General features: G+C 33.3%; 3 protein-coding genes across 3 annotated transcripts; 2 read left to right on the top strand and 1 right to left on the bottom strand.

Moving 5' to 3' along the window:
• Window positions 1–2796: 2796 nt before the first annotated feature.
• LOC11431756 (probable linoleate 9S-lipoxygenase 5) lies at window positions 2797–9081 on the top strand. The gene is made up of 9 exons (XM_003626231.4): window positions 2797–3206; window positions 5276–5571; window positions 5677–5920; window positions 6123–6461; window positions 6669–6754; window positions 6937–7044; window positions 7172–7476; window positions 7569–7832; window positions 8099–9081. The coding sequence occupies exons 1-9, from the start codon at window positions 2999–3001 to the stop codon at window positions 8850–8852; spliced, it is 2604 nt and encodes an 867-aa protein (XP_003626279.2). The 5' UTR covers window positions 2797–2998; the 3' UTR covers window positions 8853–9081.
• A 1304-nt stretch (window positions 9082–10385) lies between these two features.
• On the top strand, window positions 10386–11515 carry LOC25499670 (chalcone synthase 4). Its single transcript, XM_013595036.3, has one exon. It carries the CDS (start codon window positions 10477–10479, stop codon window positions 11386–11388), a length of 912 nt encoding a protein of 303 aa, XP_013450490.1. The 5' UTR covers window positions 10386–10476; the 3' UTR covers window positions 11389–11515.
• A 1350-nt stretch (window positions 11516–12865) lies between these two features.
• LOC11431310 (importin subunit alpha-1a) lies at window positions 12866–16272 on the bottom strand. Its single transcript, XM_024771118.1, has 9 exons — window positions 16033–16272; window positions 15232–15328; window positions 14908–14999; window positions 14702–14833; window positions 14396–14587; window positions 14093–14259; window positions 13901–13979; window positions 13577–13702; window positions 12866–12991 (listed from the first exon to the last, which is right to left on the bottom strand). Exons 1-9 carry the CDS (start codon window positions 16270–16272, stop codon window positions 12866–12868), a joined length of 1251 nt encoding a protein of 416 aa, XP_024626886.1.
• Between the last annotated feature and the right edge of the window lie 431 nt (window positions 16273–16703).

The raw sequence follows: 16703 nt of genomic DNA, 5'->3' as shown, positions 1-16703 counted from the left end.
ATACCATTATATTTCACATCGATATCAATTAAGTGATAATATGGATAGTTAAATAATTGTTAATTTTATCTGTGAGCATCAGTTGAGTTATTCGCCCCGTATCCACAACAGATTTTATCAAGGAATATCCCTTAATAACTACAAATGGCAAAAAGTACTATCTGGCATCAGTTGAGTTATTCACCCCGTATCCACAACAGTATATCTACTTTTTGCCATTTGTAGTTTTGATAGTAGTTTCATTTCAATGGTTAAAATCATTTGTTTTTTTTTCTTCATAATAAATTAAAAATGAAAAAACAATAACATTTTTTTGTCAAGTAGTCTAGTGGCTAGAATGCACACATTTTTAATGAGATGTCTGAGTTTCGAACTTCAACCCCTGCATATAATATGTAATATCGCTCATGGAAAAAAAAAATAACATCTGTAAACAAATAGTATTTAATTTTTTACTGATATTTAACATTAAAATGAATATCTAACAATAGATAAACACAATATCCCATCTTTCTCTATCAAAATTTAAGAATTTGAATGTGGATTAGTAGTGAAATTAAAGAATAGATAAACACAATATCCCATCTTTCTCTATCAAAATTTAAGAATTTGAATGTGGATTAGTAGTGAAATTAAAGAACATTTATATTTCTTGACTAATGAAATTGCTAAAATTTGATTGGGTTATATTTTTGGTCCAACCTAGCTAGCTAATCCAGAACAACATGACAATACTCTTTTTCAAGAATTCATTAATGCCCATGAAATGTGAGGAGTGGGCAATTATAATACAGGGTCCTGCTAACCGGGATCTTCGGAGCACCGGTTAAACATACCATAAAAGGGAATTATTATCATAAAAGGAAAATATTTTTGACTTTATTATAAATTAATTACATAATTTCAGTGCATTAAGTATTATATAATTTCCTTTTTTATATCTTTAACCAATGCTCCGAGGGCACCAGTTAGCATTCCCTATAATAAAAAACCTTCATTAAAATTTCCGTCAAATCTGTTTTTCCAAATTTAAATATATTGCTATCATTCATAAAAAAAAAAAATACATTGCTATTAATTTATCATCAAGTCTGAATGACAGGTCCATGGACCATGACCAACAATATATCAATTTAGTTGTATTTTTTTTTATGAAAATGTTTTTTTTTCGGATGGTCTAGTGGCTATAATTCACCTTATAAGGTAAATAAGTGGGGTGTTCAGGGTTCGAACCCCGACCTCTGCATATAATAATGCATTGTCCTACCAACTGAGCTATGCTCATGGAACTTTATGAAAATGTTAATTAGTGTCTCCGGAGCATTAGTTAAGGATCTTAAATGACAATTTTTTTTTATAAAAGTTTGTATAATTAATGCATTGAACATTGAAAACTTTGATATTTTTAAAGAATAATTATTTAATTTAGAATGGTTAAAGAGTGCATTGGAGACCGTGTAGTTAATTAGATTTTTTTATTTATTTTTATAAACATGCATAATTGGTTCCAAGGCCAGCAATATTTTGAAATATTTCGATTATTACATAAACTAATTAAAGAAGTATAAGGAGTGGCTCATCCAAAAAAAAAAAAAAAATCTTTGATGGAGGTTGGAAAATAGCCTATATATTTTAATTAAAAGACAAAATCACGCTATATAATTTTATTCAAAGACATTTCGATTATTATATATAATATAATCTAAAATATGTTGAAATTAAAACATTATTAATATATTGAATATTTTATTCAAATTGAATATAATTTTGTGACAATGATAACTTTATCATTGATATATCTAGAAGTCCTAACTCAACTGAAAAAAATGTCGAAATTGTTAGGCAGAATGCCATGACCGGGGTTCGAACCCCACTACCTCCACTTGTCCGTGTGAGTTTATAATGACTTTGTCATTCCGTCTATCTAAAAAAAACTTTATATATATATATATATATATATATATATATATATATATGTCATATCCTTATTTGATTTATCTATGTGATATATACATCCATTGGAGTGTTCATGGATGTAAGTCGTAGCAATTACTCCATCCGTTCCTTTATAATTGTGACTTTTGCATACAAAATTTGTTTCCAATTAACTGTCGTTTTCAAAGTCCAATGTATCATTAAATGTGGTTTTATCTATATTACCCTTATATATTTATTGCTGAGAGAGAAATATATGGAATAAAATATTAAATTATTAAGGTTATTATAGGAAAAAGATAAATTGTTGTATGAAAAGTATTTGTTGTCTTGATTTGTGTAAAAAGTCAAAATGTGACAATTAAAAAGGAACAGAGCAAGTAATAAATTTAACACTTCAATGTCCAATGCATAATTTTACATAAAAATTCACTATTTAAAATCTTTAAAGATAGTCTTTTTTTTGTGATTAAAGAGTGCCTTCTTTTAAGGCACTCGTTACCATGTTCCAAATAAATATCATTGATGTTAATAAATAAAAAGTGTGCACATGTCATGGAGTATACTTGGAAACGGTCCCAATTGGAGAACACCATTCACCGAAATCTTAGTCTTGCAGGAAGCCACCATACCGTGCCTTGGAAGTAGAAAGGATATATTGAATTTGAGACATTAGTGAGAAACAAATAAGAAGAAGTTTAAGACTAAATGTGTCACCACAAATAAACGAAACAGGTTATATCAAAATCAATCAAAATATATATAGGAGAGACGTCTTGTCTCAGAATACCACTTACATATAAATGTATGCAAGTTTCATATACGTGTAAAAAAACAATGGCTCGACTTTATTCATTGACTCTTTCTTCCTTGGTTTAATTGGTAAATCATAGGTCAATTTCTCTTCTCTCTATAAATACACAACTAATTCATTCACATCCTCTAAAAAAAAAACCAATTCATTCACATAGCAAGTCTTTTGATATTTCTTTTAAAAAAAAGTATTTTGATATTTGATATATAAGTCTCTTTTTATTCTTTGTTGTCATTTATATAAGAAGAGATGTTTCATACCATTATGAACGTCCTTAGCATCCATGATGATAATAATAAGAACAAGAATGACCGCATTATGAGAGGGGAAGTAATATTGATGAAGAAAAATGTGTTGGATTTTAAGGATTTGAGTGCTTCATTTTTTGATGGTATTCATGAGTTGGTGGGAAAAAGGGTTTCTCTCCAACTTGTAAGTGCTGATAAAGGTGACCCTGGTTAGTATTTTCATCCTCATACTTTGTTCTTTCTCTTCTTCTTTTTTTTCCCTATAAATTTTTCCCCTTTTACAATTAATCATGTTTATTTCTCTTTTTGTGATCATCCATATGCCAACCCACTATAATTAAGTAATTTTGTCCAAGTCCTAAGGTATTCTCAACCACAAGACTATTTAATTTGAATTTACTATAAGATTGATCATCGGATCAACAGCCTCCCGTATACTTGATTTAAACTTAGTTCAAAGTCGATGCAAAATGTTGTCTTATTCTTGTCTTTGACACGTAATATATTAAAACCTTTGATTTTGAATAAAAAAGTTAAATGAAAATAGTAGCTAATTTCATTTAATTTATTCGATGTCATAACAAATTAATGTGTTATGTCTTATATGAAAATTTATTTCATAAAATACGTGTTATTACAAAATAAATTTTAAATAAAATATTTTAAAAAATAATACTAATAACTATAATATAATTAATTAAAACTTTAAACCACCGATTTTTTCCTTATATTCAAAATTTGATTAGAGTAGTTCTTCTACAAACCCTTAGAATATTTTATTTCTTCTTCTTCTTTTTTGAATGGATGTGAAAGTTTCTCATGCATTACTTGCAGGTGCCATTTAATTTAAAAAATCACTTCCTAAGGATGAAATAGTAAAATCACTTCCTACCCCAACCTATACGCTTCAGTACCCTATTCGCAGCCCCACCCTATTCTGTATTCTGAAAATTCAACGAGTTCTTCTTTTTGGTTGGGATTGGGAGGTTAATTAAGGTTTCTCATGGGTTAGGAAAAACTAATTTCTTTATTAGATAATATTAATGTAAGTTATATTCTTTAAAAATGGATCTTACATCTTGTTAAAGAATAGATCTCAAATAAAATTATAAAAATCTATATTTGTTTCTTCCAATAACAAAATGAGCATTGAAATTGAAAGTGAGTGTTCTTAATAGTGTGCAACACAATGATGAGTTGGTTTATTATGTGACTTCGGTTAGTCAAATATTACAAAAACGATGATATGGTAGAAAGAATAAATAAAAAACGTTTGCAAATTTAAAGGACTTATGTGTTATTAAAATAATTTAAATGACTAATTTATTACAAACTTCAAACTTAAAGACTTATGTATGACCAAAATAACTTAAATAACTAATCTATTACAAACCTCAAATTTAAAGACCTTATGGTGTAATTAAGTCTATATTTTAAAGAGTAATATTATGATATAATTAATAAGATGGTGAAATACTTATTGCATCTCTTTTAGAAAATAGCCAAGGCTCTAGCTAGAGTAAAGCTGCAAATTAACTTATTATAATTATCCATGAGGTATCAACTCAATAAGAGCTTGGCATTATACTCAAAGAAAGAAGTTCAAATCTCAACTAAAACATCTATAAAATGACAATTAGTGACACTGTTATTTATAATAATTTACAATTACAATTCCCCACTTGATTTTTAAAATTGTTATTATAATTTTCTGCGTAGGCAATTTAGACTCTAGCAATTTAGACTCAGATATTTCACCCTGTTTTAAATGCAATCGTATAAAAATAAAAATTAGTCATTAAATTGAATGAAATTTGCACTGTAGTCCCTGGGGTTAAGTTGTTGTAGACTACATGAGACAATATTTCATATACTTGAGATTAAAATGACATATTTTGTAACCATTAATTGTAGTAATCATTTTTTTTTTAGGGAATTAACTGTAGTAGTAATCATTATCATTTAGCAAAATAACTACCAATATTATGTAAATTCTGGGTTATGTGAGTATTAAATTATTACCTTGATGGAATTAGATATGCTCATAATAATAATATAATTTTTGTAAAAGGAGTTTCTCTTACAAGTCACAGACTAAAGAGTTCACTTTAGATATAAAAAAAAAAAAAAAAAATACAACTTTAATTTACCAAACTTAATTTTTCTATACTGTTAATTAAATTTAATATAACCCTTAAAAAAATTAATATAAATATAATAGTTACCAAGAAAACTATCTTTGAATGATGTTTTAAGCTTATGATGATAAATTTTGAAGGCAATGGCATGAAAGGAAAAGTTGGGAAGCCTGCATATCTAGAAGACTGGAATAGCACAATCACACCCTTAATAGCTGGTGAATCAACATACAAGGTTACATTTGATTTGGATGATGATGATGATATAGGAACACCAGGAGCATTCCTAATTAAGAATAATCATCACAGTGAGTTCTACCTAAAAAGCTTGAAACTTCAAAATGTTCCTGGCCAAGGTGTTATTCACTTTACATGCAACTCTTGGGTTTACCCTTCTCAAAAATATCAAAAGGATCGCATTTTCTTCAGCAACAAGGTATATTAAACAATCCCCTTAAATCTTAGTACATTAAGTGCATGTTTGTTACATATTCTAAGAATTAGGGACAATTAATCAATATATATTGTTAATGTGTTGTAGACATACTTTCTAAGTGAAACACCAGCTCCACTTCTTAAGTATAGAGAAGAAGAACTTGAAACCTTAAGAGGCTCTGGAGATAGCATCCAACTGAAAGAATGGGACAGGGTTTATGATTATGCATACTATAATGATTTGGCGGATCCTGATAAAGGTCCGAAATATGTTCGTCCAGTTCTTGGAGGGTCCAGTGAATATCCTTACCCTCGCAGGGGAAGAACTAATAGACCACCCGCAAAGTCAGGTTCGGCTTTTCCACAATGATCACCAGTTTAATAATTATTTACTCGCAATTAATATATTTTTCTTACACATGCGTTCAATCATATTCCATCATAGTTCACTTCAGAAAGATGTGATTGAATTGAAAGACAATTAGTCCCTCCCTATTACGGTTAGAATTTTCTAATGTGGTGATTTATTTATTTTGTTGATAATATTTCCAGATGCTAATAGTGAGAGTAGATTGAATCTTGCCATGAGCTTAGACATCTATGTTCCAAGGGACGAAAGATTTGGTCATGTGAAAATGTCTGACTTTCTTGCTTATGCAATTAAAGCTATAGTTCAAGTTATCAAACCTGAGCTAGAATCACTATTTGATAGCACTCCTAATGAGTTTGATAGCCTTGAAGATGTACTTAAACTCTATGAAGGTGGGATTGAAGTTCCTGAGGGTGCAGTTAAAAGAATTAGGGATAAAATCCCTGCTGAAATGCTCAAAGAAATTCTCCGAACTGATGGTCAAAAGCTCCTCAAATATCCTGTGCCTCACGTGATTAAAGGTATTTTAGATGTATGTAGTGTTTGAATGTAACTACATGTGTAGTGTCAGACAGCAACATGTGTCAGACACCGGATACATGTTCATTATGAAGTGTCGGTGCTACATAGATTTTTACCTATTATATTGCATACCATAATCAAGAAAAGTCATGCATTCTGCAAACCAGTCTTGTTATTGTGATGACACTCTTAATGATTTGGAGCAGAGGATAAATCTGCATGGAGAACTGATGAAGAATTTGCTAGAGAAATGCTGGCTGGTGTAAATCCTGTCATAATTCGTGGCCTCCAAGTAAGCCTTACGGATTTTAGTTATCGCAACTTCTTAAAATCAATTGAGTTCAACAAGAAAACTGTATTTTTCTTATACTTATATAAGTTATAATTACCTTAATTTATTTTCTGAACTCACTGGTCAAATAAATCATGGACTATATTTTCCCCTCACATTTGTCCTTATTAATTAAATTGCAGGAATTTCCACCAACATCTAAGCTAGATCCTAACGTATATGGCGATCAATCTAGCACAATAAGGAAATCAGACATTGAGAGCAACCTGGATGGACTCACAGTTGACGAGGCAATTTTCAAATTTGATATGATATTCTGTTTTGATCATACAATTTTCTTTGAATTTTGTGACAACTTTGCAGTCAAATTCAATTCATTTTTTTTTAATCTAATGTAATGATTCATTGTGTTAATAGGCAATTGCACAAAAAAAGTTGTTTATTTTGGATCACCATGATGCACTGATGACATACTTGAGGAGGATAAATTCCACTTCTACAAAGACTTATGCTAGTAGGACAATTCTTTTTCTGCAACAAAATGGGACTTTGAAGCCATTGGCCATTGAATTGAGTTTGCCACATCCCAACGGAGATCAACATGGAGCCATTAGTAATGTTTACATGCCTGCAGAAAATGGTGTTGAAAATTCCATCTGGCAATTGGCTAAAGCTTATGTAGCAGTAAACGACTCTGGTTATCATCAGCTTATCAGCCACTGGTATGAGTATTTATTTTTATTTTCTGCAAAATTACTTATATGATCCCTTAGCACTCAAGTTTTCCTTATATATTTCATGTTGTATATCACAGGTTGCATACTCATGCGTCGATTGAGCCATTCATTATATCTGCAAACAGACAACTTAGTGTTCTTCACCCCATTCATAAACTATTGCATCCTCATTTCCGCGACACAATGAATATAAATGCACTTGCGCGACAAATCCTCATCAATGCAGGTGGCCTTTTAGAGGCCACAGTGTATCCTTCCAAGTATGCCATGGAGTTGTCATCCGCGCTTTATAAGGATTGGACTTTCCCCGAACAAGCACTGCCAGTAGATCTTGTCAAGAGGTAAACAGACCACACAGTCAAAGACCAAATAGACCATCACTAGTATATCTACGAAATATTTGGCTAAACAACATAACTGACTATTCATAAAAGATCCTTTGCGAATTATATTTTTTTTAACAAACCTTTGTGAATTATTATATTTTTATGTTTTGTTAACATTCCGGTTTCCAAGAGAAAGGAGCTTAGTAATCTAGAATTTGGCTGTTGTAAGTAAAGCTCCAATTTTTTATGATAATGAACTGATACTTTGTTGGTTCTTTCAGAGGAATGGCAATTAAAGATTCAGCTTCTCCGCATGGCCTTCGACTAATAGTCAACGATTACCCTTACGCGGTGGACGGGCTAGAGATTTGGTTTGCAATCAACACATGGGTTCAGGACTACTGTTCCTTTTACTACAAGAATGATGACACGGTAAAGAAAGATGCAGAACTACAATCTTGGTGGAAGGAATTGATACAAGAAGGTCACGGCGACAAGAAAAACGAGCCTTGGTGGCCAAAGATGCAAACAGTGGAAGAGTTGACGGAAACATGCACAATCATTATATGGATTGCTTCAGCTCTACATGCAGCTGTAAACTTTGGACAATATCCTTTTGCAGGTTACTCACCAAACCGTCCAACAATAAGTCGCCGATTCATGCCTGAGAAAGGAACTATAGAGTATGATGAACTTGTGACAAATCCTGATAAAGCTTTTTTGAAAACAATCACGGCACAATTGCAGACTCTTGTTGGCATTTCGCTTATAGAAATTTTGTCTACACATTCTTCTGATGAGGTCTACCTTGGACAAAGAGACAGTATGCATTGGACATGTGATGCAGAGCCACTGGAAGCATTTGACAGGTTTGGAAAGAAACTGAAAGAAATTGAAGAAAGAATTGTAGCTATGAATGATGATGTGAATCTCAAAAATCGAGTTGGACCTGTTAAAATGCCATATACTTTGCTTTATCCTAGAAGTGAAGCTGGCCTAACTGGTGCAGGCATTCCCAATAGCGTGTCCATTTGAAATGCCAAAATTGTTCCACGTATTCTTTTACTTAGGATACTTCATCTAAATAAGGGATCATCACTACCTTAAAAGTTAAAACCTGCATCATACAGATTGAGTAGTTATTTGTAGGGTGAAGTAGTATTTATTTGGTGTTGGTGTATTATTGTACTTTGTTTCTAATATTTGATGATCATTTACCATTTATTTTGATATAATAAATAACAACTAGTATTATGATTATTTACCATTTATTTGTCTTCTTAACGTGTTTAGACTTTCGACTTTATTTGCTGCTAACTATGTCTTCACTTGTAACCCTTTGTTTTCCTATTTCTTTTGCAATTATAATGGTTTCCTTCCATGCATTATGCAAGGGAGACTGTGAAGTTCACCCTGTGATGAAATTGGCCCTTTGAGTTTTGTTCATTGTCATTTAGATAATAAGATTTTTGATTAATTGTCTCCTTCACTCTCAAATTCAGTCCATGTAAAAAAGACCTGAAATAACTATATGGATTGCTTCAGCCCTACATGCAGCTGTAAAATTTGGACAATATCCTTATGCAAGTTACTCGCCTAATGTCTAACAAAAAGTCGCAGTTTCATGCCTGAGAAAGGAACTATAGAGTATTATGAACTTGTGGCAAATCCTGAGAAGGCTTTTTCTGAAAACAGTTGCGGCGCAATTGCAGATTCTTGTTGGCGTTTCGCTTATAGAAATACTGTCTGCACATTCTTCTGATGAGGTCTACCTTGGAGAAAGAGACACTAAACATTGGATATATGATGCAGAGCCATTGGAAGCATTTGACAAATTTGGAAAGAAACTGAAAGAAATGATGTTAGACTCAAAAATCGAGTTGGAACGGTTAAAATGCAATAAACTTTGCTTTATCCAAGAAGTGAAGGTGGACTAACTGGCGCAGGCGTTCCCAACAGTGTCTCCATACGATTATTTGAGTCATTTATTTGATATGGATGTCAAATTTTAAATTTATAAATTTGTACTTGTAGAAAATTTAGAATTTTACTATCTAAAAATTTAGAATTTACTAAATTTAAGGATTAGTTTTATGTGTGATCTTACTGTATTTAAATAACGTTTCATCTATTATTAATTTGTTAGAACTTCAATATTAATATTTACCACTAGTTTTCATGAGTACACACATTTTTATGGAACTTTTTACATTCTTTTCTTTTCTATATTAGGCGAAAGTATTACAAATAGAACTTTTTTAAGTTAGAATTTTTGTTTGATCCAAGGATTGAGTCATGGCGTTTTATTTCATGTAATGTGGTTGATGATCAAAATCTTCATAAAGCAATATATTATGGTACCCCATAATCAAAGTCATGCTGGTATTTGCCACCAAACTCCTACATGGTCAGTTCATGTACGCACACACCACCTAGCCAGCCAGTCAGAGTATACCCCATTGGTTGTTAAATAATATAAATAAAATTTGTATAATATCAAGTATTTGATTCAAAAACGCACGTGATGTTCAAACACCCAATTTGCTTAACTAATATCATCCTATCATAATTACCTTCAGGTGATAAATCTATGATCAAGAGGAGATACATGTACCTAACATAGGAGATTTTGAAAGAGAATCCCAGTGTTTGTGAATATATGGCACCTTCATTGGATGCCAGGCAAGACATGGTGGTGGTAGAGGTACCTAGACTAGGGAAGGAGGCTGCAGTGAAGGCTATAAAAGAATGGGGTCAACCAAAGTCAAAGATTACCCACTTAATCGTTTGCACTACTAGTGGTGTAGACATGCCTGGAGCTGATTACCAACTCACAAAACTCTTCGGTCTTCGCCCATATGTGAAAAGGTATATGATGTACCAACAAGGTTGCTTTGCAGGAGGCACGGGGCTTCGTTTGGCTAACGATTTGGCTGAGAACAACAAAGGTGCCCGTGTATTGGTTGTTTGTTCTGAAGTCACTGCAGTCACATTCCGCGGCCCTAGTGATACTCACTTGGACAGCCTTGTTGGGCAAGCACTGTTTGGAGTCAGAGCTGCTGCACTTATTGTTGGTTCTGATCCAGTACCAGAAATTGAGAAACCTATATTTGAGATGGTTTGGACTTCACAAACAATTGCTCCAGATAGTGAAGGAGCCATTGATGGTCACCTTCGTGAAGCTGGACTAACATTCCACCTTCTAAAAGATGTTCCTGGGATTGTTTCAAAGAACATTGATAAAGCATTAGTTGAGGCTTTCCAACCATTGGGAATTTCTGATTACAACTCAATCTTTTGGATTGCACACCCTGGTGGCCCTGCAATTTTAGATCAAGTAGAGCAAAAGTTAGCCTTGAAGCCTGAAAAGATGAGAGCCACTAGAGAAGTGCTTAGTGAATATGGAAATATGTCAAGTGCATGTGTTTTGTTTATCTTAGATGAAATGAGAAAGAAATCAACTCAAGATGGTCTGAAGACAACAGGAGAAGGACTTGAATGGGGTGTGTTATTTGGCTTTGGACCAGGACTTACCATAGAAACTGTTGTTTTGCACAGTGTCGCTATATGAAATGCTTAATTATTTTATTTTTATTTATCACTTCCAAATTTGCTTGATTTTTATGTAAGGATGAAAAACTCGTCTACAGTTCAACATTTTTAAAATACAACGGTCCTGAGAGAGTTCACACTCATCACTTTGAGGTTTAATATGTAAAAATATATCGTCAAAATGATACATTTTAATATGTATCAAATATATTAAACCGGTCCTGAGTTATTTATTCTCTATAGTTATTTATTTGAAAAATACATATTAAAAATGTATTTTTCAAAGTGACAATGATGGTTATTTTTACAACGGTCCTGAAAGAGTTCACACTCATCACTTTGAGGTTGTCAGGCTTAGGCTTAGTATGAGTAGCAATAAGGAGAAACAAAGTCACAACTCACAATTAGGGAGTGTGCACCACCTTCACAAGACAAGAACAAGAACAAGATAAGTACATAGTTAGTTCACATAATCTAAGATTTAAGGTCTATGCATTTTCTTCTAATATGACATGCAATGTGAAAAAGAATAGACCAGACCTCAAATTAGTTCCTATTTTTAAGATGGTATCATTCATTCCAGGATAGAATATAAGAAGTGTATCTGTGACACAAACACAAACATTCCCCTGTCAATTCTTCACTTTTCTCCAGATCAAACATCAAGAAAATCACTATATTACCTTTTTTTTATCCTATTTCCCCCCAAATAAATAAATAGAACACAAATAGAAATAGCAAATAGCAGAGAAATCTATACTTCAAACTCTATAAAGCCTCCACTCAAGGGATCAAAATCTGTCACTTTTAACATGATCCAAGACAAATATAAGCCTCTTAGATTGTTCACACCAGTGATCATATACAAGTGTGCAGTAATGTTAGTATATGTAAGACAGCTAACTGTTCAATATAGGAATAACATGGAAACCTAGTCATCTACGGTTTCTCTTGAGCTATAGCTTCAAGGTCCCCAGGAAAATATGTCTCCAAAATGTACACCACTATTTCAGAAATAGTCTTGTTATCATAGCTTTGCAAACTTTCAATCTTATCTGATCCTGCACACTCTTCAATCATTTTAGCATAAACATTGACCCCCTTATCCTTGTTAATTTCTCCTGCCTTTAAAATGTTTTTCAGTTTCAGCCCAGTCAGACAACGTTCCAGCATAGACGCGTCTGTGCCGCTCAATTGATCACAAGAGTGCCTCGATGCACCCATTAGACGCCAAGTACCTAGAGCATTGTCAATCGTACACGTCATAAGTTTTAATCACAAGAAAAATGCAGACCAAATTATTAATAAACCACAATCCCAACTCAAGGGACACTAACAAAACAGTATATCCAACTACATGCCCTTCTTTTTAAGGTATCTGTTTATTATTTATACTGATTTTTCTTAAAAGTTACAACTTTTTCTTTTTACCCCGGAAGAATGATAATGTCGAAAAAAAAATCATGATAAAGGAAATTAAAATGCAATGGTAGAACTTACCGAATATGCTCATGAGTTCCCTCAGTGACATTAGAAATAGCCCACAGAGCCTCCTTCCTAATGTCAAAGTCAGCCTTTGTGAGACGGACAAGAGAACTAATAAGATCAGCATCAATGACATCCTGCGCAAAAGATCATAATAATATTAGTTAGTTGTGACAATATTCTATGTTTAAAAGGTTTAGCCAGTCTTACCAGATTAGCATATCTAACTCTGTTGGATGAGATGATTAAGTAGCATAACTCCAGATTTGTTAAGCAAATCCATTTTTTAATTTTATAAATGTGCAAACAGCCTAATGTTTAGCCTCTACACTTAATTCCTTATTCAATACAAGAAATCCAGTCTCTAATTCATAATTATTTGTAAATTGTCCTTCGTTCTGGCGAGTTCCAACTAACCCCCCCTCCCAAAATGCCTCCTCTTAGAAGTTTTGTTCCATACAAAAGGTCCTTCCAAAGTCAATGATCATAATAATATTAGTTAGTTGTGCCAATATTTATGTTTAAGAGGTTTAGCCAGTCTTATATAAATAAACTTCAAGAAATAAACCCAATCCACAAAAATATTCAAGAAAAGTTCATCTCCACATCTTAGTCAGCATTTAAAAAATGAATGTGATTCCCATTCTTCACTCCTCAGTCAATAAGAAACTACTCAATAGAAAAATCGTTACTAAATAAAGCCGGGCCAAATCATTGCTTACCTGTTTTTGAGCAATATTCCCACCTGCGATATTCAAAATAACATAACAAGCTTCTTCAAGGATGATTTTATCACTTTGTGTAAGAAGATCTTTAAGACAACGGAGAGCTCCACAGTTAATTAGAACCTGAAAAGACGTAGTTAAATTAGTAGAAATATGTTTGATTTAGAATGCCATAAAAGAGGAATGTGACAACAAAATTATGCTCTCTCAGTAGCCTATATAACTCTCATTTTACACCAGTGTGACATGTTCAACAACCTTAATGACAATATGTTTAGAGGTTCCTAAAATCATTAGATAGTTACACATCTTTATTATTACCTGAGTCTGAGCATCATTACCAGAAGCAATTTCTCCTAGAACCTGCAGAGCAGGCACAACAACTTTTGACTCCGGATACCTGTACCAGGGTACAAGAGAAAAAGATAACATGGATGAAGTCACCTCGAGAATATCAGTGCTACCGAAAAAAGACACAAATATATTGTAATCACTAATCAGTCAAGGACTTACAGTAGTAACTCTACAAGTCGTGGGCAAAAATTTCCCTCAACGATAGCTTGAACCATTTCGTCTGAACAATCCTGAGTAAGCCAGTAGAGAATAGAGCATGCATATAGTTGAACTGATTCATCAGGCATCAATAAGAGTTCCCGAAGGCCAGACAATGCTGGTAAGATCTGAAAAGGATAACAGGAGAGCATGCAGTTGGAGAAGAGAAATTAACAAAACAATGTCTAAATTCATTATATTTATGAAATTATATAGGATATGCTAAATTTACTGCACATGCTATCCTTGCAAAGTTTTCCCAACCTGATCCTCAAGAGTTAGAGGAGGCTTTTCACGAATAATGTTGACAAAAGCCCATATAGCAATCCTCCATGTAGATTTTTTTGTAGAAGGATTCCACAACAGAGACAATAATGGAGAAAGTGCACCATTATTTAAAACAAGATCCCTTGCGGTCAGGGAATTGCCAGCAATATTACCTAATGCCCATAATGCCTGTTCAATACATGAGACATTGAAATTCTGTAAGGGATCAACACATACATAGATACATGCATACACAATGGTTTTCTCAATGCAATTATGCCAAGAGATTGAAGAAGACATCACCTGTTCTTTGCCGTCATCACAACCAGAGCTCAGAAGCTGCACAAGCAGAGGAACAGCACCATGTTCAATCACAGTATTTGTATGCTCAGACAATCCCGCCGCGATATTGGTCAGTGTCCATGCTGCCATGGACTGCAGATATAATATCTGTGAGTGAGGTCAAAATCATCTCATTCAGGAATTACTTGATAGAAAAAGATTCATACCTGCAGTTGGGGCATATCATCCCTTGTCAAAAACTGCACAAACCGCGGGACAACATCTGCCTGCTTCACCTTATCAATTAGATAGATGTGGCCTGAACACAGATGTGTCAATAAATGTTCAAATTTGGTTAACAATTAAGAACTTATGTGCACTACATCATGATTTAGGAAAACACATACACCTATAGATTACATAACGTGTAACACTTTGTTTTATTAAAAGTAATCTAGATGAGGACATTACATAGTGGCATCGTTAATTTAGGCATAAACATAAGAAACGAGTATTACACCCCAGATAAAATATAATGACTACATTCATACCCCCTGACAGTAGCTTTCCAAACTGAGTAGTTGCTTCCAGTTGTGCAGCAGGGTCGTCCGACAGTAAGCCCTGTTTCATTGCAGGAATGGTTTGCGCCTGTTAAACACCATTAAGAGTAAACAACATTAAGGGTCGTCCGACATGCATTATATGTAGCTCTAACTCTAAAATGGACTTTTTTTTTCTCTCTCAATAGAATTCTGATAAAGCCTCTTATATTGGCAATTGGTATCGCTCCTTAATCATGGCTATGCTCTTGATATGGAACAATTATCATAGTTACCCTAAATTCTAAAACATGAAAGTATTAATTACAATTTTCCAACAATACAACAAATTTTTGGTATCTTAACATATCATAGAATAATTAGTTCTTCTAATCTATCCTTCTAACATTAAGTGTCAAGTTTGGCATATTTCGTTAGAGTCATATTATTAACCATTTTCATTACTAATGGAGTATTATTTACCCTTTTTTTTCACTAATATCTCCATTTATTATATCACAATGCAGCAAACTACTATATATTAAAAAGAGTATAGTGAAAGATTTTGTTAAGAAGTATGCATAAACTACAGAGAGAGTACATAAACATAACTAATGAAAAAAAGATTTTACCTTGGCCATTATAACATCATATTCCTGCACGTTGAAATCCAAGTCACCACCAATTGTATGGACATGTCAGAAAAAGCTTGAATCATGAGATTATTGTAAAGTTGAGAATATGGTAAAATAAATAATTGTTTCTTGACTGAGTAATCTTGAATTTGAAAGAAAAGGTGTAAACGTTACATACTGCATCTGAGATATAGACGGGGAAAGGAGGACCCTCAGTGGGCATTGGAGAAGAAGTATCGGCACGAAAGAGCTTTCGCTTTTTGGAAAAAGATGGTTTTCCAGGAAGTATATTCTTCCATATCATGTTAAAGCCGCCAGCTCTCCTCCTCCGATGACCATCTTCCGACTCAACTCCGGTAGAGGCATTCTTCCTCTGAGACGAGGAGGATGATGAAGAAGTATCAGCTCTAAGAGACATTCTTTCTTTCTTTGGTTTCTTAGCAGAGAATTAGAGAAGAAAACGTGGAGTTCAAGTTTCAGTGAAGATGTAACAAAATCAATGAACGAGTGTTTTTTTCTCTCTTCTATATAACAGCTTCAACTGCTTCTTTCTTTCGCGCCATTTTAACTAACATTTCTGTTTTCCTTATATTTTCAAACTGATATTTTATCCGACGTCGAACTAAGCTCAAACCGGTTCAGTTGAACCGGTAACTGTTTTGGGTTGGATGTGAAAATGAACCGACAGAGATAATATTAAACTGGTTACTGACGAGGTTCAACCGCGTGAAACAAAACTGTGTAGGCTCATTTCGAGGACGGACGCAGAAATTTGGGGTAGTAAGAGCATACACATCCATGTCATCCATATGAGTTGTATAAATGGCTCTCACTTAATTCTTTATACTA

The sequence above is a fragment of the Medicago truncatula genome, chromosome 7 (assembly GCF_003473485.1).
Source record: "Medicago truncatula cultivar Jemalong A17 chromosome 7, MtrunA17r5.0-ANR, whole genome shotgun sequence".
NCBI classification, from domain to species: domain Eukaryota; kingdom Viridiplantae; phylum Streptophyta; class Magnoliopsida; order Fabales; family Fabaceae; genus Medicago; species Medicago truncatula.
The sequence above is the reverse complement of the archived record's forward strand: the minus strand, read 5'-3'. Positions and strand labels throughout refer to the sequence as shown.